This window comes from Sapajus apella, unplaced genomic scaffold (assembly GCF_009761245.1).
Source record: "Sapajus apella isolate SASKATOON/1434 unplaced genomic scaffold, GSC_monkey_1.0 scaffold6, whole genome shotgun sequence".
NCBI lineage: Eukaryota > Metazoa > Chordata > Mammalia > Primates > Cebidae > Sapajus > Sapajus apella.
This window is the reverse complement of record NW_022436946.1, coordinates 39,514,529-39,537,407: the sequence shown is the minus strand read 5'-3', so window position 1 is coordinate 39,537,407 and position 22,879 is coordinate 39,514,529. Positions and strand designations below refer to the sequence as shown.

The 22,879-nt window shown below is 37.8% G+C and overlaps 2 protein-coding genes across 4 annotated transcripts in view; one reads left to right on the top strand and one right to left on the bottom strand.

Moving 5' to 3' along the window:
• Positions 1–7,286, bottom strand: part of WASF1 (WASP family member 1) — a 77,169-nt gene extending 69,883 nt beyond the window's left edge. Inside the window, exon 1 of one of the 3 annotated variants that reach the window (XM_032275049.1) lies at positions 7,117–7,286. The gene's annotated coding sequence lies outside the window, so the exon portion shown is untranslated. Of the gene's footprint in view, positions 1–6,718 lie in introns of all 3 variants that reach the window. The other 2 variants (XM_032275048.1, XM_032275050.1) reach the window with 2 other exon arrangements.
• A 176-nt stretch (positions 7,287–7,462) lies between these two features.
• The window catches only part of CDC40 (cell division cycle 40), a 46,954-nt gene continuing 31,537 nt past the window's right edge, over positions 7,463–22,879 (top strand). Inside the window, exons 1-2 of the mRNA XM_032275047.1 lie at positions 7,463–7,912; positions 20,068–20,154. Coding sequence (XP_032130938.1) covers positions 7,724–7,912; positions 20,068–20,154 — 276 coding nt within the window. The 5' untranslated portion in view covers positions 7,463–7,723. The remainder of the gene's footprint in view (positions 7,913–20,067; positions 20,155–22,879) is intronic.

The window sequence follows — 22,879 nt, the reverse complement described above, 5'->3', positions numbered from 1 at the left end:
AATACCGTGTGTTCTCATTTATAAGTGAAAGCTAAATAAGTTGCATACATGGACATAAACAGTGGAATAACAGACAACGGAGACTTGGAAGAGTGGAAAACAATGGGTGAGGGATGAGAAATTACTTAATGGGTACAAAGTACACATACTGAAAAGACCAGACTTTGTCACTATGCAATATACCCATATAACTAAACTGCACTTGTACCCTCTAATCTATAAAAATTTTAAAATGAGTACCAGTTTTCATCCTCTACTAAAACATAAAATGCTTCACTGTTCCTCCCATTTTGTTTAATCTTTCCACAATTCTTTGGCATAACCTCTAGCACATGCATATTATAAAAATTTACCAAAATAAGACAACAGATGTCCCTATTAAAAAGACTAGAAAACAAGCTTACTTTTGTAGTATAAGGTGAAAACATAACAGACTTTGTGTTTTTTTGGTAAAGGAATCAAGTTAATCCATGCCCTGACATATAAGCTTTTCTCCTTTTCGAGTAAGTTAGTCAGTGTAACTTATTGGAGTAGACCTGGCTAAGGGTTAGAAGGAAAGAATGGCTAGATGCTGAACTGTCAAGCACACCAAAAAAAAAAAAAACTTTGCCGTCATCATCCAACAGATGTCACCACACCCAAATTCTACCTCCTCACAATTCCTTTAGGATCTTTAAAACTCCTTTAAGAAATGGTACCTTGGTGACATTAAAAAATGGGACTCTGAAATCACACATACCTGCGTTGAAATTCCACCTCCATTTTTATTAGCCACGTGACCTCGAACAAACTACAAACACAACAAATATAATTCTAACAGTTTATGCAAAAAGAAGGACTTATGACAAAGATACTAGGATGTCTCTTGGAACCCAATCTCAGGACCATGGACAAAGGAACTTGCATACAGTCAGAACTCTGTGCATCTGCTTCTTTGCACTCTTTGTTCTAGAAGCCCTGGCTTATCTAGCTCACAGGGCAAGAAACAAGACCATCAACAGTTCCAGAGTTTTATATATCTCACAGCTTCAGCAACTGAACAGAAAACAAATTATTCAACCTCTGGGCATGCAGGACTCAGTAAAAGTTCTGAGTGACCTGGCTTAGTGCAAGCATCTAAAACCAGGCCAATAAACCACAGAAATGAATAGAATTGTGACTGGTCTCTCTGGCCCCTTCCAAGCCAAAGTGATCTTTAGAAAAGACAGATCTGATCCAGTAATTAATCTGATTAAAGGTCTTCATGGGCTTTCCCAATAGACTTAAAATCGTTAACCTTGTTGAATGAAGCTTCTCGTAGGCTCTCTGCATAATCTGGCTTCTGTTTACCTCCACAACCTCATATCATGTCACAATCCCTCTTAAACTAAGCTTTATCTACTCTGGCCTTTTTTTTTTTTTTTTTTTCAGTTCCTTGAACCTACCAAGCTTTTTCTTACTTCAGAACTGTTTCACGTGTTCTTTCCATTCTCTTTCTTTCCCACCTAGTTAACTTCCATTATTCTTGCCTCCAAGAAGCCTCCCTGACTCCCAATGTAAATCCAGTTTCTCTTTTCCTTTATAGCATTCACCGAAATTAGTAATGACAAATGTACTTGTTCAACATCTGTTTTTTGTCTTTTGGGTTTTTTTACTATACTGTTAACTTCAAGAGGATAGAGACCTATCCTTTTTAGCACTTACTTGGCCCTCAATAATTATGTGCTGATTATGAATCATTGGTTTAGCATGGGGGCATCACTAAATCAACCAATTACAAATAAGGGGAGAGTAGCAGGCAGGCAAAATTGCTATTATCAAGTTACTAAAATAACTACTTCAATAGTAACCTGTTGGTAAAAGGGGAGATAAAGCAGTTGCAAGAGAATCTGGGTTTCTGCTAGGCAGAACAAACAACTTGTTCAATTCAGCTAACTGTTTTCTTCAATTAAATCCTCATAGAGCTATGGTATCAACAAGATAAATAATAAATGTTGACAGTACCTATACAGTGACCTGTACATATAGCAAGGAAGCAATGTTACTTCTTTTCCTTTTGGACCATGTTACATAATTTTTTAATATCACTAATCTCCAGATAAGGAGTTAATAAAAACCTATGAAATACTCCAATGCAAATGACAAAAATAGCTGTGTTTCATGACCTCTTCTCTCACAGCACCCTGATCTTTCCACCTAGTAAGAAAATGACTTATCTGTTATTCTGTAGTAATTGCATACACTCAAAATTCATTTGGCTTAAACCAAAAACAGGCACTGGGAACACAAAAGTGAAGCAAAGCAAAACAAAAGAACCAAACGGCAACAACAAAACTGTCCTCAAGGAGTTCATAGATTCATTTTCTCAATCTGCCTTCAGCCCATCACATCCATACCAAAGCTGCATAGCGCCCCCAGGCAAGGCTGCTACAAATACAAGATGCCCCACACTTTATGGGGCAATAATCCCTCTTTATATCTTCATACTTCCACTTCACTACCTAATTCCAATATTTTTTCCTTAAAAAAATTCTATGGCGAGTCACTGGATATGATCTTTCTCCAAAATATGATTAAAATCTACCTTGACTTTACTAATAGCTCAAAAGAAGGAAACAAAGAAAAAATCCAAAGGAAAAATCCTGTTTCTTGGCAGGGCTGGGAGTTTATTTTCAAAAATTAAAACAAACAAAAAACCCATAACAAAAATAACTCATTTAAGAGACTAAAAAATCTTGCTTCTGAGAATAGGCATGTAAAAAGATCACGACTACCTTCTTTCTCAGAGGAAGAACTAGAAAGAAGAGATGTCCTCACAAGAGGCACATAAGTTGTAACATTAGGGAAAATGAACTCTCAGAAAAAAAAGGGCTTACGCCAAGTTTCAAAGTGACTTAGAGTTTTATTTGTAGCAAAACAGATCACAGAAGTCAACTATTTCTACCTTTTTGTTTTATAATTAAACATCTTGAGAAGTCAAGTCACACAGAAGACTACATTTCCTTCTAATTTCTGCCCTAACTTCTTGTCCCAGAGACTGTAAGGCTACACCACTCACTGAACTGAGGAACAGCCTCCTCTTCAGGTCCACTAGGTGAAAGAGAACAAGTTCCTAATAATGTTGTCATGTCTAATACAAGAGTTACAGATTCTAGCATTTCAAGGTAGATCTGAAATTTATTTTTACCATAGATTCTCATACAAATTATTATAAGTATTTAAATATATTTATACTAATTAACATAATTTTATAATTTCTTTAGTATTATTAACATAATCCTATAATTCAGGTATTTTAAGATTTAAATAGGCTTTGGTGGGCTCTTTGTGACTAACCACTAAGTATACCATTTCTGAGAAAATAAGACTCAAGTTTGAAACCATTTTACAAGTTGAAAAATATGATCTGAGTTAGTACTACTAATTTACAAAGACTCAAAATTATAAGCTGAATATGATAAACTAAAAATAGAAGATTCCTAATTTTATAAAAAGTTCCACCTCAGGGGTTATTTATTTTTAACAACTAGGTACTCAGGCATTTAGAACAGGATTTAATTTACATGTATCTTTGTATTACTATTTCACTAGAAAACTTAAGTCACAAAGAGTCAAACACTTCTATCCAGTGTAGGAAAAACAATATGTTAACATACATCTTCATAAAGTGATTAAGAATATGGTTAATATCATTTCATAAATCAAAGACTGCTAACATATACATTATTAAGTATCTAGCGCCAGTCCAAAAATGTACAGGTAATGGAATTATATCTGAACAGGTAAATGGAGTTCAAGGAACCCCTAAATTCATTTTTCTCTTTTCTCCTGAAACAAAGGTATACATTTCATTAATTAATGTTTGATAAATCTTTTTGTTTCACTAAGTATATTAATTCAATGGATATTCTTTACCCATTCATTTTATTCAACAAAGAAAACTGAGCCCCTAGTATTTGTTAAACACTATACTGATAACTTTGGATTGACAATAACGTGCAAGTCAGTTCCCCTCCTTAAAGAGCTAAGAAAAACCACGACCTCACTGCATTTACCAAAGTGACAGTGACAACTAAATTTTAGTTCATTTAAGAAAACATTATAAAACATAATCAAATTATCAAAAAAGAAACCATACAATAGTAACTTTAAACATACTTTAATAGTCTCAACTATATGAAGTTTTCTCACAAAGTAACCAAAAGCACTGTTTTGGTAAAAAAGTGCTAATAATACAATCTTTTGATAGTAGTTCAATAAGGAAATCACAAGCTACTATGTACTGTGATAATGAAAATCAAGCACTTGGAAAAGATATCTTAAAGCTATTCTTAAAAAAAAGTAAAATGCATAATTAAATATAGTCTTATACAATATTAATACACTGTCTCTAAATATATGAATATTTACAAACGTGAGTAATAAAGGAACTCTACAGCATACCTTATAATCACAACCATGTATTTTGGATTGTATCACCTGCAATTTCTTTTTTTTTTAACCAAAAAAAGCCTTGATATTTTTTGAATATATTATTTTTAACTAACTTAATTCAATATTCTACTTATTATCATGTCACATAATTTTTATTTACTATTAACTATTTTATCTATATGTTTAACTATATGTAGGTATTAACTGTAATAACATTTATGTCTGCAATTATTTAAAACCCTTGATAGATGAAAAACGTTTTTCAATTCAGAGGTATATCTCTCCAAAGCAAAAATCAATGTAAATCAGCCAAACATGCTATTGAAAATCCTAATGACATTTTTTCATTGTATTTTTCACAGAAATTTTTTCTCATTCATCAGCTAAAAATATTTAAATTTTCTTTAAAAAGATACAAAAATACACCTTTCTTGAATTTATGCACACTACCTACCAGTGTAAATGAGTATTATCTCCATTTACATATAAGGAAACCAAGGCACAAAGGTGTCCATTTTGTAAATTGCAAGGTCATTTCCTAACCAAGCAACTAATCCTACACCACCAACTTTTATGCATGCCATTTCCAAGTGCCATAGAACAATTACTGTACCTTAAAACTGCCTCTGCAATGCTTATACGTGATCCTGTTTTATCGAAAGGGTTAATGCAACAAGCTTAAACAAGGAAAGATGGGAAAGGAAAATTATAAAAATGCAACACTTATTTTTGATAGTGAATCTTTTATTTCTAAATAATGAGATGTAAACAGTTTTTAACATAAAAATCAATTAACAGTTTTTTCTTCTATTTTCAAAAAAAAAATTTCAACATTCAGGTAGATCATGCAAAATTGGAGCCTACTCATCCAAGTAGATCGAAGTTAGAAAAAAATTTTTAATTCTAAAACAAGTAATTAAATACACGATATTGCAAAGAAAAAAGTGAATAAAAAATAAAATCAGGTAAATTAGGGAATGATTGATATCGTGGTTAAAAACCTATTCTCAAATATTAAATTCTTCCATTCAATGGAAGGCTATGATTAGTAATGACATCTTCTGCTACTGAAAAACAAATACAAAACTTTTCTTATTCAAAACTTCCAAAATTTTGTAACAAATACTTCATTAAAATATTCGGTATAAATATAATTTTCCCAACAGAAACTTAGAGCATAAAGGATAAATTGTTCCTGAGAGTTCAAATTGGGACTGCATTTTTAATTATGATATAGTGCTATGAACAATCAGAAAAATGAATGCTACCTACCATGCAAATTTAAATTTAAGAATATTAGACGGACTGAGTAACCAATTAGTCAATTACATCAATTAGTGAACAGAAATAAGACCTTAGCTAATTGTGAATCTAACACCAAAGAAAAAATTTAAGTAGAATCCACACGGCACACCTTATTATATAGAAAAGGCTATGATTACATTAAGTCGTATTTAAGTACCCAGTCTAGCTGGGGATCAATTAATTAATCGGTTATAGGACAGGTCGGGAATGTTGAGGTCGGATCTCCTTTCTTTTCATCGTTATTCCAGTTCATCATCCGCAAGTGCAAGAGAAGGTGTCAGAGTACCGAAGCTAGGGGGCATGCTGTAGCAAGGGGAAAAGAAAAATGGGAAAGGTGCAATGGATGCTGCATAGTTGAATAATTATCTGGGTGGCACAATGGGCGAGTCCTGCCGACAGGAGCGCTGAGTGAGCGGCTCCGTAACTCTGCTGGAGGCAGCCCCCAAGAACAGGCATCAGAGACGACAGCACCGCTTCGCCTCCCCTTCCAACCGAGAAAAGGATGCCCGCACTCGCTTTACCGTTATGTCTTTAGACACCGACTCGCGGCGCAAACACGCAAACGCACGAGCTCGCTTTACCGAGCCCCGGGCACGTAGGGCGAACAGGGGCTTCTCAGCCGCCCCAGGCTGCTGACTCCCCCGGAAAGGGGCACGGAGCGGACCGTGGGCGCGGGTGGGCAGGGAAGCCCGGGCGGTGGCACCTCAGGTGAGACCTGCAGTCTCTCCAGCGATAGCCGCCCCGGCTTGGTCCCTGCAGCTGAGCCCCAGGCGCGCCCGCCGCCGTCTCCCTCGGCACCCAGCCCCGCCGGCGGGTGGGCGGCGGGCGCTCGGGAAACCCGCGGATGGGGGGTGGGGGCCGGGGCGGGGGAGGCGCGCCCATCCATCCCCGCCACCTTTGCGGGCCACACACCTCTCGGTCTGCTCCGGCCGGTGAGTAAGAGTTCCTCTCCCACCAGCCCCTCCCCGAAAAAGGCAATTCCTCGGGGACTCGCGCTCACCGTGAAATCTTGGGGGCTCTCGCCTTACCCCTTCTTCATGCTTCAGCAGCGGTCGCCTGTCCCCCTCGGCTCCCGGAATTCCACCTAGGGCCCCCAGGAGCGTCGGGGTCCGGGACGGAACCCGCTCGGGGCAGCGGCCGAGGCGCCAGGCCAAGGGGAACGCCGCCTGGGGCGCCCACCGGCCGCCGGACCCACCGTGTGCTCGACGCGCGAGTGAACAACACCGCGAGCTGCAGCTCCCCCCGCCCCCTCCCCGCGCGGACGCTCCACAACCGGGCGCAGGGACCCACGCCAGAAGTAGGGGGGACCGCGGGACTCTCTCCGCCTAAAATCCCATCCTTGCCACCCCCAGGAGCTATTCCCGTCCAGTTAAAGGTCTCGAAACTTCAGATTCTCACTTTCCCGTTCAGCCTCCAGTGACCAGGTGCCGCCGAGGTGGGAAACCCAGCCTCCGCCCACTCCCCCATCAGTGGGTCTGAAGCTCACTCTTCCCCCTTTCCTGAGGCTCTGTGGTATTGCCCAATCCTCAGTTTGGGGGAGGGGGACGGAGAGAACAGTGCTTGGCTAGGGAATGAGGGAAGATGATAGCCAATTGAATGGAACATCCATTAGGGGGCGGGGCAAAGAGGGACCCGCCCCCGCCCGCCCCGCCCCCCTCGTTCCAAACTACATTTCCCATTGTGCCCTCTCGCGCTTCCTGCTGCGCTGCACGCTGGGAGTGGAGGACCGCGAGGCCTCAAGGTATTTTGGAGCTCGTATTCTTTAGTCAACTAGGTCCTGAAAGTTATAAGCTATTATAATTCGCTCTTTTTCCCTAGGTAAACTTTTCAAAGTTCTCGGTTCGACATTAGCTATTCTAATAATAATTGTCTAATTGTTTTAAAATGTGATACATGATTTCGTAGCAAAGAAGTTTAATAATGTGTTGGATGGCAATCTGTCAGGACCTGGGAGCCTCTTCTTCTTCCGCCCTGGCAGGGTATCCGCAGAGGATTTATTGCCGTCATGTCGGCTGCGATTGCGGCTCTGGCCGCTTCCTATGGTTCGGGTTCAGGGTCCGAATCGGACTCGGACAGTGAGAGCAGTCGGTGTCCGCTGCCAGGCGCCGACTCTCTCATGCATTTGACTAAATCTCCCTCGGCCAAGCCGTCTCTAGCAGTGGCGGTGGACTCGGCTCCGGAGGTGGCAGTTAAGGTAAGCACTTTTGCTACTGATGCGGTGTAGGAATTGTTGGCTTCAGCTCCAAAACTGCCGGTCGCTTGTTAGGTCCCGGGTTACCGCTTTCTCAGTGTCAGAGATAAGTTGCTAACGCTTGGATTTTTTTCTCCTTCCCACATGCATCTTCCTCGGGAGAAGCAGAATTGGAATTTGAAAATAGCCCTCCGATACTCTCTGCCCTTGCCTCCCGCCATCAGAAAGCAAGTGGAAAGAGGGGATGAAATTTGAATTTATGGATTAGGGACATGGCCTGGAAAGTGCAGGTGTAATCTCGGAACGTAAATTAGATCGGGACTTCCCAAACTCGAATATTGTGCCTTCACTTGAAGTAGCAGTGGCGTGGATTTGTTTTGTTTTTGAAGTAAGAACTAGGTTCTAATCCTGGCACCACCACTTACTTGAATTTGGATAAGTTATGCAGCCTCCCCTGTTCCCTCACCTATACGGTAGAGATCATTTTCAAAACACCTGAAAATTGAGTGAAATTACACAAATAAAGCATATAGCACAGAGCCTGGTAACTAGTGAGAGTGCAGTAAATGTTTTATGATTATGTATGTTAATACAGTGAGAAAAAGGCGTTGGATTTGAGAAACAGCTGCATGATCTCAATGGAGGAAGCTGATAAATGGAGAGATTGGGTTATAGTTTACTTAACAAATATTTATTGAGCACGTGTTACTTGCCAGGAACTGTTGTTCAGTTCCTGATACAGAGGCTAGCAAGCCACAGACATCTTTGCCATCATGTTGCATACAATGTAGTGAAAGAGGCAGCCGATTAAATGTGACCAGATAAAGTAGTTACAAATTGGACTGAGCACTGTGAAGGAAAAATAGAGTACCATAATACAAAATAAAGTAGGAATATTATTTCGATAGGTCGGTCAGGGAAATCCTCTCTGAAAAGGTGGCTTTGAACAAGAAGCTAGCCCAGTGCAAGTTAAGGCAAGAGTTTCCAGGCAAAGGTGACAGGCATGCCTGAGAAGGCAAAGAGCTTCTCGTGTTTGAAGAACTGAGGCAAAGCTGATGTGTCTAGAGCCTGATGAGAGCATCGTCCAATTGGTAGTGTAGGCCCAGTAGAGCCCGATGTAGGTGATCAGCTCAACATGTGGAGAGGGAAGGCAGTGTCCAAAAATTCCTTTGTAACATATCCCCAAGTCTAGTTGAATGACTTAAGACATGTTTAACAGGTTTTTAATAAGCTGTTTATAAATTTTACTTTTTACAAATGGACATCTGCCATGAAAGAATGCTTAGAAGCCTCCTAACTTCCTGTCAGAACAAAATTTTCCAAACTTCGGCCCCTCCAGTAACCTCTTTCTCAGCTCAGCCTTTTGGAACTCTGTTTTTGTCTTAGTCTCATTTTCTCCTCAATGCAATGCAGTCTGGCCCTACCCTCTTGGCAAACTGCTGTCTGTGAGTGATGTTTCAGGCCTTTCAGTTGTCAGATTCCACCATCTGACTTCAATGTCTGCACCAAATGACACTATTCATTAGTTCCTCTTTCTTGAAACTTTCTCTCCGTTTCATTTCCATGGGGCTCTCCTCAGCATTCTGGTCCAATTATTTTACCCTCTCTTTCAATATTGGTGTTTCCCAGGGCTCTGCTCTTAGTCCTCTTTGCATTTCACATACTCTCCCATACCTTCAACCTCAGTCTGTGCTGATTCTAGCTCAAGGTGAACACTGTGACATGGTTAGCACAGGCTCTGGAATTAAGACTGTAATTTAAACCCTGCCTCCAGCACTTACCCATATGGGGGCCTTGGATAAATTACTTAAATGCTCTGTACCTAATTTTCGCTGATCTATAAAGTAGGACTAACAGTAGTACCTATCTAACGGAATTATAAGAATCGTCATAAAAGATATAAACCCTTTTAACAGTGCCATACACAATGAACGCTAATTAAATGCTTGCTATTCTTTTATTTCCAGTTCTATCCTCCTTGCTAGCTTACAGCCTTGCTAAGTATGTAAAAATCTCCCACTGTAATGGTACATTTGTCTCTTGCAGGTTGGTGCTCAGCCACCTCAAATTCAAGTGTGTTGAAAAATTATTTTCTTTCCCTCAAAATCCACTTCTGCTTTTCCCATTTTGATCTATGATCCCACAATCCACCCACTAGTTCAAGCCAACAACAAAGGAGGTATCCTTTTCTCTTCCTTCTTCCTCAGCCCCTGAAGCTAGTCATTCAATTGATTCCAACATTTCTGTTTAATTTTTCTCACATTAACTCCTTCCTCCCTATTTTCATTGGTACAGGCTTCATATCTTCCCTATTTCTCCCAGGAGTATTCTTTTCTTTCTCGTTCAGCCTCTTGGGTAGTGGGTCCTGTCCACTTTAACTCAATGATATTTATCAAATCTCTCTCCTCTTCTGCTGCCAGTTTAGTGCAGATTTTCGTCGTTTCTCTTCAGACAGTTATAGCCTTCTAACTGATCTTTCTACTTCTTCCTTTCTTGTCTCCTAGTTTTATACCCCATTCTTTTCTCCTTGCACTTGGAATGATCTTTGTCAATTACACTTGCATCCTATCACTTCCCTGCCCAAAGACACCAAGTTGTCCAGTGAGTAATTTCTAAGCTGTTTTTGTAGCATGTGAGGCCTGCTGTTCTTCCATGCTGAACTCTACAAAGCCCTGAAAGCCAAATTTTCTTTGTTCCTCTGAAGATATTGCCCACGCTAGTCTTTCTACCTGGACATCCCTTGTCTAGTGCCTCCTTCCCCCACTCCAAACACTGTGGTCCTTTGGTCTCAGTGCACATGTTTCCTCCTATTCTACCTTAGCCCCTTTATCTTATCTTAACTATAGCACTTATCACATTGCTGTGACTTGTTCACCTTTTTCTTTCCCCTGGGCTTTGAGACCCTAGGGCCCAGAGACTGCGGTATCTATTCATTTGTGTCTCCAATGCCTAGTGTACAAGATTAGGGAAATATATTTGGTAAGACAATAGAATGAAAAAGAAAGTCTTATAAAAGTATGCACATTAAGAATCAATTTTAGAGCTGAGCGAGCAGTGGCAGGGGTGAGGGTGTTTGTCTAGAGCTCACTTAGGTCAATCAAAAATAAATAAGGAAATCCAGGAGAAAAGATTGCATAAGGTACCAGAGATTCATTAGAGGTAGAGCTGGAGCTAGTCTCCCCCATGGTCTGGGTTCTATGAGAGAGTAGAGGGCATTGCTCATTGCTGGTTTATGAACCAACACTTGTTTATATGAAGGAAAAAACTTATGCATAGTAAATATAATGATTGCAAATGACTGGAAAATTGGAAAATGACCAAGGGAAATGTGAAGCGTGCAAATACATTCATCTGTAGTTGACGATTTGTATGGTGATTAATAGCCAGCATTTTGGCAGAGAATACATGTATGCAGCGTTTTTAATCCATATTTTTTCTGAGCTCTTTCCTGCAGTTGAGTACCTTTTCATGTGTTATTGGTGATTTATTTATTTTTTCTTCTGAAAGCAACTGGGTTGTCATTTCCTTTTGATTTTTTGGATATCTTTACATATTCTGGATACTATCCTTTGTCAATTGTGTGTGTTAAAAAATTTTTTCTTTCTATGACTTGTCTTCTCACTGTTCCTGTTGTTTATAAACAATCATTTATGTAGTCTGTGCTTACCAAATTATTCCATTATGTATTGTGGTTTCTGTTTGTTTGAGAAATCCTTAACTCACAGTCATGAAAATATTTTCTCATATTACTTCTCAAAAGCTTTTCACATTTAAGTCATTAATCCCTATGAAATTAATGTTTGTCTATAGTGTGAACATTCTTAATAGCATGGCTTGATATGTGATAAGGCACTTTCCTTGTCCTTTTCCGTTGTTGTTCAAGAATGTTTTGGCTGGCTCTTTTGGGCGCTGTAATTCTATATACAGTTTAGAATTAACTTGTATAGTTCTACTAATATCCAGTTGGGATTTTGTTTGGGAGTACATTGAGTCATAGGTCAACTTGGAGATAATGTTATATCCCTTCATTTGTTTAGGCCTTTTTTAGTTTTTTTTTTTCTTCTAAAGTTTGTAATTTTCTCCATATCAAAATCTTGTATAGTTTTATTGGAAATATTTCTAGGTGCATATTATTTTTATGCTATTATATTAATAAATAGTATTGTCTTTTTCATTTATTTAACTTTCTTACTGATCTTATTACTTACATAGTCATATCAGCTGCAAATATGACAGTATTTTTTCTTTTCTTAATCTTTATTTCCTTTTCTTGCCTTGCCTTGCTTTCTCTAGGAATATCTAAAATAAAAATAAAAAGGATGTACCAGGCAAATTCTAACCAAGAGAAAGCTAGCACTGTTTGTATTAAGATCAGTAAAAATAGACTTTAAAGCAGAAAGCATTACTGGAGACAAAAGAGGCACTTCATCATGATAGAACCTTCAGTTCACAGAGAGATATAAAACAATGTAAGCTGAAAATATTTAAGCAAAAATTGACAGGACTACAAAGAGAAATGGACAAATGTACAATTACAGTGGGAGACTTTTATACACCTCTCAAAAATTGATAGAACAAGCAAAAATATTAATAATAATACAGAATATGTGAACAGCAAAATTAGTAAACTGCATCTAAAGGTGTTATGGAGCATGGCACTCAGCAACACAGAATGTTGTTTTTAGCCCTAATAAAACATTTTTTTTAAGACTATATACTAGACCAGGGATTGGCAAACTTCGGTAAAGGGCCAGACAATAAATATTTTAGGCTGTGCTGGCCCCATGTAGTTTCTGTCACTTTTTTCTTTTTCTCCTATCCCTTTTCTTCTTTTTCTTCATCTTTTTTCTTAGCCTTTTAAAAATGCAAATACCATCCTTAGCTAGTTAGTACCAAAAAACAGACCTTGGGCTGGATTTGGCCCACAGACTATAGTTAGCCACCTCCTGAAGTGGGGCATAAAATAAGTCTCAACAGATTTTAAAATCTTATTACCACTGTCTCTGACCTCAGTACATCTGAGCTGGAAACTAACCACAAAAAGATAGCCATAAAATTTCCATATTTGAAAATTGTGAAATTGCACTTCTAAGCAACCTATATATCAGAACATGTGAGGTGTAGCCATAACAATTTTTTTAAAGTATTATCATGAATACACATCACAGAAAAAAAGAAAAAGTTAGTATGCTAGGCATCCATTCTTTCGGATTCTTAAAATCATTACATTCTTTTCCTGTACATGTTTGCAAGTTATGCACTCAGTTTCCATTCTTTAAGTAGTTACCCCTAGAAAGCATAACACATTTGATCGGTACTTTCACCTTCTTCTAAACAATGGGAGAACCTTAGAACACTTTAATTTTATTCACATCCCCTCTACTCCTACTTTAGCTATTGTTATTTGGTATATACACATACATTTACATATATACAACCCCCCCACACAAGATGATGGTGAATGATGATGATTCTTGCATCTCGTATGCAGAATACCACTTTCTTTCTGCCTGTAGCACATTCTGTAGCACGTCCTTTAGTGAGGATTGACTGGTGGCAGATGCTTTCAGTTTTAGTTTGTCTTTTAAAATGTTTTGGCTGGGCGAGGCGGGCGGATCGCCTGAGCCCAGGAGTTCCAGACCAGCCTGGGCAGCATGGAGAGAACCTGTCTCTAGAAAAAATGCAAAAATTAGCTAGGCATAGTGGTGTGCACTTGTAGTCCCAGCCACTTGGGAGGATATGGTTAGAGGGATTGCTGGAGCCAAGGAGGCAGAGGTTGCAGTGAGCCAGAATCACGCCACTGCACTCCAGCCTGGGAGACAGAGTGAGTCTCGTCAATAAATCCGTAAATAAAATGCTTTCATTTAACTGTATTTCTCACAGGATATTTTCACTGGGTTGTTTGCTTAGCTGGCAGTTTTCTCTCAGCACTTTTAAGATACTCTGCTCTCTTCTGATTTTCATTGTTACTGATAAATCAGCTTTGGTATAGCTGATTCTCTTTGAAAGTGATTTTCTCTTTTCTTTTGATAGCTTTTAAGACCCTCCTCCCCATTTTTTTTGAGATATGGTTTTATTTTTCAGTTTTATTATGGGATACACGTGTGGATTTCTTTTTATTTTTTCTGTTCAGAATTTTTTGGATTTCTTTAATTGATCAGTTGGTTTGGAATGTGGACCTTTGGACATTTCTTAGCAGTTGTCAGTTCTTATCACTTAACGTCTTATTTTAGTCCCATTCTGTCTTCTCTTCTTCTGGAACTCCAATTAAACATATTTGTATTCTCCAGTGTATTATGACAATGAGTATTTTCTGGATAAAAATTAATTTGAATTCAACATTGTAAGGGTTGCACTTTAGAAATCATGCAGTGGACCCTATTGGATTGCTTATTAAGTGATTTTAAGGTTAGAAAAACAAAAGCAGACCTGGCTTTCTCTCGTTTCAACCAGTGACCATGTTACTTCCCCTCAATGTACTCTTTCCTTAGCATAGCCAACTAAAGTAAAATAAAAATTCTGCCTCTAATTTTGAGGCATATTTTTTGGTTTCTTTTTGAGTGGTATTTCTTATATTTGTGAGTTTCAAATGGACTGCCTTTTCCCTCTGCATCTGTTAAGGGCCAAACTCAGAGGATATCTTTATCTGAATTTCTGTTCTTTTATATCATTCACCTAAATTCTTATATTAGGAAGTTTAGTCATTTCTGTTTTCTGGGAGACGAAAACAAAAACTATGCCACAAATTGATAAGTAATTTATAATAATAATATTTGTGATCCTCTTTACAGTTTACCTGTTTTTTTTTTTTTTAATATCTCTTATTCGGACACAGGAAGAAATGTGGAAAAGAAAATGGATATTACCTAGTTTTATTCTCAAATTACTTCGAATGAACAAAAGATAAACTATTTAAACTTGTTTGACCAACAGAGTGCCCTTCACTTAGTGCATTTTAACTTTCGTGGATAATTGAAACTGAATAGAAATTATTTGTTATTCTGTGGTAATTCCAACTGCATGCCTAATTAGAATTGATCTCCTCATGGGTGTTAAAACAAGGTTGTGGTTTTGTCCAAGTTTTCTAATTAAATTTTTGTAAAATAACAGCCCTTCATTTTTCTTGACGGTTGTTCAATTTGTTCTTATAATAGAACAATTTATAATCCTTTGGATATATACCCAGTAATGGGATTCCTGGGTCAAATGGAATTTCTATTTCTAGGTCCTTGAGAAATTGCCACACTGTCTTCCACAGTGGTTGAACTAATTTACACTCCCACTAACAGTGTAAAAGTGTTCCTATTTCTCCGCATCCTCTCCACCATCTGTTGTCTCCAGATTTTTTAGTGATCGCCATTCTAACTGGCGTGAGATGGTATCTCAATGTAGTTTTGATCTGCATTTCTCTCATGGCCAGTGATGATGAGCATTTTTTAATGTATTTTGTTGGCCTCATATATGTCTTCTTTTGAAAAGTGTCTGTTTATATCCTTTGCCCACTTTTGAATGGATTTGTTTTTTTCTTGTAAATCTGTTTTAGTTCTTTGTAGATTTTGGATATAAGTCCTTTGTCAGATGGGTAGATTGCAAAAGTTTTCTCCCATTCTGTTGGTTGCCAGTTCACTCTAATGATTGTTTCTTTTGCTGTGCAGAAGCTGTGGGTTTAATTAGATCCCATTTGTCTATTTTGGCTTTTGTTACCAATGCGTTTGGTGTTGTAGTCATGAAGTCCTTGCTTGTGCCTATGTCCTGAATGGTTTTCCCTAGGTTTTCTTCTAGGGTTTTTCTGGTGTTAGGTCTTATGTTTGTCTTTAATCCATCTGGAGTTAATTTTAGTGTAAGGTGTCAGGAAGGGGTCCAGTTTCTGCTTTCTGCACATGACTAGCCATTTTTCCCAACACCGTTTATTAAACAGGGAATCCTTTCCCCATTGCTTGTTTTTGTCAGGTTTGTTAAAGATCAGATGGTTATAGATGTGTGGCGTTGCCTCTGAGGCCTCTGTTTTGTTCCATTGGTCTGTATCTCTGTTTTGGTACCAGTACCATGCTGTTTTGATTACTGTAGCCGTGTAGTATAGTTTGTCCATCATGATCAAGTAGGCTTCATCCTGGGGATGCAAGTCTGGTTCAACATATGCAAGTCTATAAATGTAATTCACCACATAAACAGAACCAAAGACAAAAACCACATGATTACCTCAATAGATGGAGAGAAGGCCTTTGACAAAATTCAACAGCCCTTTATGCTAAAAACCCTCAATAAACTAGGTATTAACAAAACATACCTCAAAATAATAAAAGCTATTATGACAAACCCACAGCCAATATCATACTGAATGGGCAAAAACTGGAAGCAATCCCTTTGAAATCTGGCAATAGACAAGGATGCCCTCTCTTACCACTCCTATTCAATATAGTACTGGAAGTTCTAGCCAGAGCAGCCAGGCAAGAAAAAGAAATAAAGGGTATTCAGTTAGGAAAGGAGGAAGTCAAATTGTCTCTATTTGCAGATGACATGATTGTATAGTTAGAAGACCCCATCGTCTCAGCCCAAAAGCTCCTTAAACTGATAGGTAACTTCAGCAAAATCTCAGGATACAAAATCAATGTGCAAAAATCATAAGCATTCCTATACACCAATAACAGACTTAAAGAGAGCCAAATCAAGAACGAACTGCCATTCACAATTGCTACAAAGAGAATAAAATACCTAGGAATACAACTAACAAAGGATGTAAAGGACCTCTTCAAGGAGAACTACAAACCACTGCTCAAGGAAATAAGAGAGTACACAAACAGATGGAGAAACATTCCATGCTCATGGTTAGGAAGAATCAATATCGTGAAAATGGCCATACTGCCCAAAGTAATTTATAGATTCAACGCTATCCCCATCAAGCTACCAATGACCTTTTTCACAGAACAAGAAAAAACCGCCTTAAACTTCATATGGAACCAAAAGAGAGGCTGCATAGCCAAGTCAATTCTAAGCAAAAAGAACAAAGCTAGAGGCATCATGCTACCTGACTTAGTCTCTTTTTAAGGAAGAAGAAAAACTTGACCCTGAAAATCCTTCCAACAGATATCCCATCTGTTCTGTTTTTTACCACCAAATATTTTCAGTACAGATTTATATGGTGGTGTTTTTCCAAATCCTCAATTACACCTCTGCCTCTTGCAACTGGCTTTCCGTAGTCCTTACTAACAAAGTCACTCTCGCCAAGTTTTTTGTGACATAATTGCCAGATCCAGTGATCTTTGGTCAGCCTTATCCTACTTAATTTCTCCACGGATTTGGCTTTTCTTTCTTCAATTTAATGTAAGAAATGTTTATTGAATATATGTTGAATGCCCTGCATTCTACTGGGCAGTGAGGATATATGACATATGTAAAAGCCATGTGCAACAAATAATATATCACAAGTACTATCAAACAGAGTACAGTATTTTTTTAGGGCTGCAAACAACAACAACAACACAACAGTTCTTCTGAAGCAGGAGGAGGGACAGTATCAGGGAAAATAAGAAGGCAACATAAAATAATAAAGGCAATGCCTAAGATACAAGCCGGTACCATTACCTACAGCACAGAAAGCATCAAAATGCTTGCTATTTTTAAAAATTAGCAATTAGTCTAATATGGCAAAAGTGAGGGAGTATTAAAGCAGATAAGGAAGTGTTACAATAGACCAGGCAAGATATAATGAAGTCCTAACTAGGCCAGTGTAGCTGGAATGCAAAGAGGGGAGGGTAGACGTGAGATTACTGGAGAAATATTTAGAGGTAGAATCAGCAAGGCTGTGCCTGATTTATTAGTGAAGGTGGAGTCATGGGGGAATGGTAAGTTCTATTCTGGACATAGCATAGTGTTTAATGCTGTGGGACATTCATATAAGGAAATTTAGTAGGCAGTTGGATATGTGGATCCAGAGGTTAGGAGTGTGATTAAGGCTGCAGATAAAATTGGGGGTGGTAATTGAAATCATGAAAAGGATAAGATATGGTAAAGATATGGACAGTTTAGAGAGGAGAGAAGCTCAAGGGACCTGATAGGCTCTGAATCTTTAAGAAGTAGAGGAACTAAGTTGCCTGTTTTGATAAAGGGGCCATGGTGAAGTGTGTTTAGAGTGGTCAAATTTTGAAACAGTGAATATGGGCTTATGGTATTATTTTTCTTGTGGTTTCTTAGTCTTTGGCCATCAGCTGACCTAACTCTACCAGATCTTTACTTGTCTGTGGCATTGCTGCTTCTCCAGCATCAGTATCAACTTCATGAAATCCTACCTATTTTGCAGAATGTGTGACGTTACTTTGCGTTGTTTTTGCATTGTGTTAGGGGATATATCCTACCATCAGCAAGAGGCCAGCAGAATAAAGATGGTGATATATTAGGGATAGTTCAAGGATTTGATTGTACATTTGTGTGTGCAAAATCCACCTTGTGTAGTTTACATTTTAGTGGAGAGAGAGAATATATCCGTCCATTGAGGATAAATATAATGGAGGAAAATAAAGCAAGATAAGGGGGAAGCAGAAAAGCTGAGCGGAGACTTAAAAGGAGAGATAACAATCACGTGAATAGCCACAGGAAAAACATTTCATTCCAAAAGGAATAAGCACAGAGACCCTGAAGGAGGATTGTTCCTTGGCCTATTCCAGGAATAGCAAATGAGCCAGTGATGCTGGGGTAAAGTGAGCACAGGCATAGTGCTAGATGAAGACAGAAGTTAGTAGGGATAGGGGGCTGATCATGGAGGGCAAATTCTCAGCCAGTTAGACTCAGCTCTGTCATTTTATGACAATGTTATAATACCGGCTTTATTGAAATATAATTTGTAGATGATATATAACTTCTTTATGATTTTTAAAATAGAACATGAGTACATTAACTAAAGGAAAGGTACTTATAATCAAATATGTTTTTCAGTATGTGAATATTCAGACAGGACAATACAGGAAGACAAAAATGCCCTGTAAAGCTACTCTAGGGAGCCTGCCTGCTTCCTGAGAACAAGTGGTAATGGGCCCTGTTAGGCCTTCGTTAGGCTTTTACTCTGACTGGGGAGGCCACTGCAGGGCTTCGAGCATAGGAGTAGTATAACCTGACTAATATTTTGAAAGAATGCTACTATCTCCTGTGGAAAGTGAGGCTGTGGCTGGTCGGGGCAGAAAACAGGGAGACCAGTTAAAAAAAACTACCCCAAAATCCAAAGGCAAGACGTTAAATTGAACCACCACAATAAAGGATGTCCGAAGTGGTTGAATTCTGGATGTATATAGAAGGTACAAGATTTGATGATGGATTGGATATAAAGTGTAAAATAAAGAGGAGTCAAGGGAAACTCCAGATTTTCGCCTGAGCAGCTGTAAGGGTGGGATTGCGATTAAGAGAGACTATAAGGATTCATTGAGGGAGGGGAGGCCACGAGTTTCCTTTTGGATATATTAAGTTTGGGGTATCTGTTAGATGTCCTGGGAGAAGAGATGTCAAGTTGAAGGTTGTATATACAAGTCTCTAGAAATCAGGGGAGGTCCAGGCTAAAGATACCAATTTGAGAATTGTCATATTTGTAAGCGGTGGGGTTATACAGAAGCTATACTACCAGTGATTCTTCAGTGGAGATGAGATTTTTATTTTCAATAATCTGGGGAATTAATTTAAGATGTTTAAAATATTAATGTAGATTATAAGACTTTAGATTTAGAAGATTCCGTCCCTGTCACTTCCTTTTGTTTCCTCTCCAGTACCCAACCAAGTGCAATTTACTTACATATCTAATACAGTTTGCTGAATAAAAAAAGAAATACCTCTTGAATTTAGCACTAGAGGTCCAGGTCTTTTGAGTTAATAACAAAGAAGAGTTGAAATCTCTTAACCTAATTTAAGGCTTTGAGTAATGTTAACTTATTTAGTTTTAAATTTAAAATTTTTAAATTTTTAATAAAGTCAGTATTTTGAAAAGAAAATTTTTAAAATATTTTAACCTCTAACACTAATTGTATACATTAATTTTATTAATCTTTATTAGAATTATTCATATGATACTGTTATAACCGTAAAATAGGTATTAAAGATAGCTAGCTGGCTTTAATGTGGCTCCTAAAATAAAATAATCACTTATCAGATCTTTAATATTTATTTGGTATTCTTTTTAGGAAGATTTGGAGACTGGAGTTCACCTTGACCCTGCTGTCAAGGAAGTTCAGTATAACCCTACCTACGAGACCATGTTTGCTCCTGAGGTAAGAAAACATATTTAAGGTTTTGACTTTTGCTAAAGAATTTAAATCATAGTAGATAATTAGACATAGCAGTGAATTTTTAAAGGCTTTCTCACATAAGCATACTATTTAAGCTCTTAGAAACTATATTCTTCTATTCTCCAAAAGTTTAAATAGTGTGCTTTTGTGAGAATACTTTTAAAAATCCACTAGCTGCTTATCTGCCTGCATACAAATGTCTGATAAATGGAACTATGTCTTTTGAAAAAGGAAATCTGATTCTTAAATATGAACTTAGTTGACATCTTCCTCTCAGTCTTGATGAGGGAATATTATAATTAACCATAAAGGAAAATAGTGGGGCTTATCAGCATCAATGTGTAGTATATTATGAAACATCTAGTTACAGATGCCCCTGAAATGTCATACTGACACACTGCTGGAAAGTAGTCACAGTGTTTGATGCCTGCTCTGAATAACAAAGTACTGGATTTTTTCTCTCTTCCGATGAAAAAAAAACAAACAGTGAATATTGTTCATTTAAGAAAGCATTTGAATATTAGCGATTTAGGGAAGTTTGTAGAAAAGATTAAATTTCCAGATATTTTGCCTTTTAAAATGGAAAAGAATGATGCTTGATTGACAAAACAGAGATGCCAGAAAACGATAATAATAAAACCAAGAAATACAGCTTTGGTCAGTAGCAGAATCTTAACAAGCACTTTCAAGATGGAGGTGAGGAGCTATATCTTATGGTATCTTGGTGGAAAATGGCATGCCTTTTAACATTTTTCATTTTGTTGCATAAATTAGCCCTTTTGTGACATGTGAATGTCATAGAGCTGTTTCATATAGTACTTGCCCTGCCTAGGTTTCTGTAGTCATTTAAAAGGTGACCATTGAAATGTGTAGCACAGCCAGAAATGTCAGTGCTTGTATTTAGACAGAGCTCCAGCGATTCACTGGGTCCGCACTTAGCAAAAATCTTCCCATGCTCTGACACTACAGTACATTTTAAATTTTATTCCATATGTCTAAAATCCTTCTAGCCTGTCAGACTACAGGCTGTCTCGTAACCATTGGCACCATTTTAGCCAGCCCATTGAAGAGAGGTTGTATATTATATATAAATATATGCTTCATGATTTCTTAAAAATGAAAAGTACTTTAATAAAATGAAGCCACTGAATTAGGAAAACAAGAAAATTTGTAAGCATTGTGATGTGTAACATTCTGATGTCTTTATTTTCTCTGAAGCTTGCTTTTTTTCTTAAGTTCCTAAAGTTCATTTGTTACTAATACATTGCTGTGTAATTAGTTTTCAAAACTTTCAAGAAAAATTTAAAAGTTCTGTTAAAATTGTTCGTGTTGATATTAACAAGAGGCCTGCCATTCTCTTTGTGGGATTTTCAGTCCTTTTATGTTGTTTTTTGTCCTCGTGTTGGGGAACCTCATATTAAATATATAAATTAGTTTATGTGAGGAGCACTACAATACTTCTTTACAATATGAGAAAGTACTGATAGGACATAAAAGGGAATCAAAATATAATTTTTCCCGGTTGCCAAATGAATCCTCTGTACCTTAACAAATTTTGAACTTTTGTCTTCTATGACTAGGATGTGTATCACTTGGCAAAGTCTGGAAAAGTATCACTAGGAATTTCACGAGTTTAAATGTAAAGTTCCTGTATCTTGAGTATCCGTTGTTACAAACAAGATATAATCCCTCTCCTCAAGCTAATGTTTACCAGAGGGGATATGCTAAGTGTTTGTTTGTTTGTTTGGTCAAATGTATTTTTCTAAAAAGATAGAGATGAGATTATTTCCTATTATGCCTCTGAAGTACTACTCAAGCCTAAGGAAAAATTGCATCTGGTTGTAAATGCTTTTAAAAGTTTCTGGAAAGAAGTACTATTTGAAATGGACAATTTAATCCAGGTTAAGAACATGAGATGTGGAGTTAAATGGAATACTTATTAACTCTTGGGTAACCTTGGAAGCTCTTAGTTTTTTTGTAGGTAAAATGAAGATAATTTTTATTTTATTGAGTTATAAGGATAAATCAGATAATGTATGATATAGTTAGAAAAACGTCTGGCACAGAGTAGGCATTTAACAAATGGTGTCATCATTGTTATTGGTATTATTAATTATTGGCATTGGTGGCTAGGTAGGCGTTTATGTGGAAAGATTCCAAGAAGAGAACAGAATGAGCCAAATCATAAAAGATCTAAAGAACAAGAGTGCCTGAGTCCTTACCAGAAGAAAGAATCGAGAGATAAGACTAGAATGGTATTTTGTATTATATTTCACAAAGCTTTTGGGGCCAAAGTAATTGGATTACAATTGTGGGATCGTGTCCCAGCACCTGGCTATTTGTCTTAACATAATGACCTCCAGGTTAATCTATGCCGTCAAAACTGACAAAATTTCCTTCTTTAAGGCAGAATAGTATGCTGCTGCGCAGACATACCACATTTTCTTTATGCATTCATACATTGACAGCCATTTAGGTTGATTCATGGGAATACAGATATTTCTTTAACATATTGATGTCATTTCCTTTGGACACATACCCACTTGTTAAATTGCTGGAGTCATATGGTGGTTCTATTTTTGATTTTTTTGAGGAACCTCCATACTATCTTCCATAGTAGCTATACTAATTTCCATACCCACCAACAGTGTGCAAGTGTTCTCTTTTCTCCAGAACATCCTTGCCAACACTTATTATCCTTTATCGT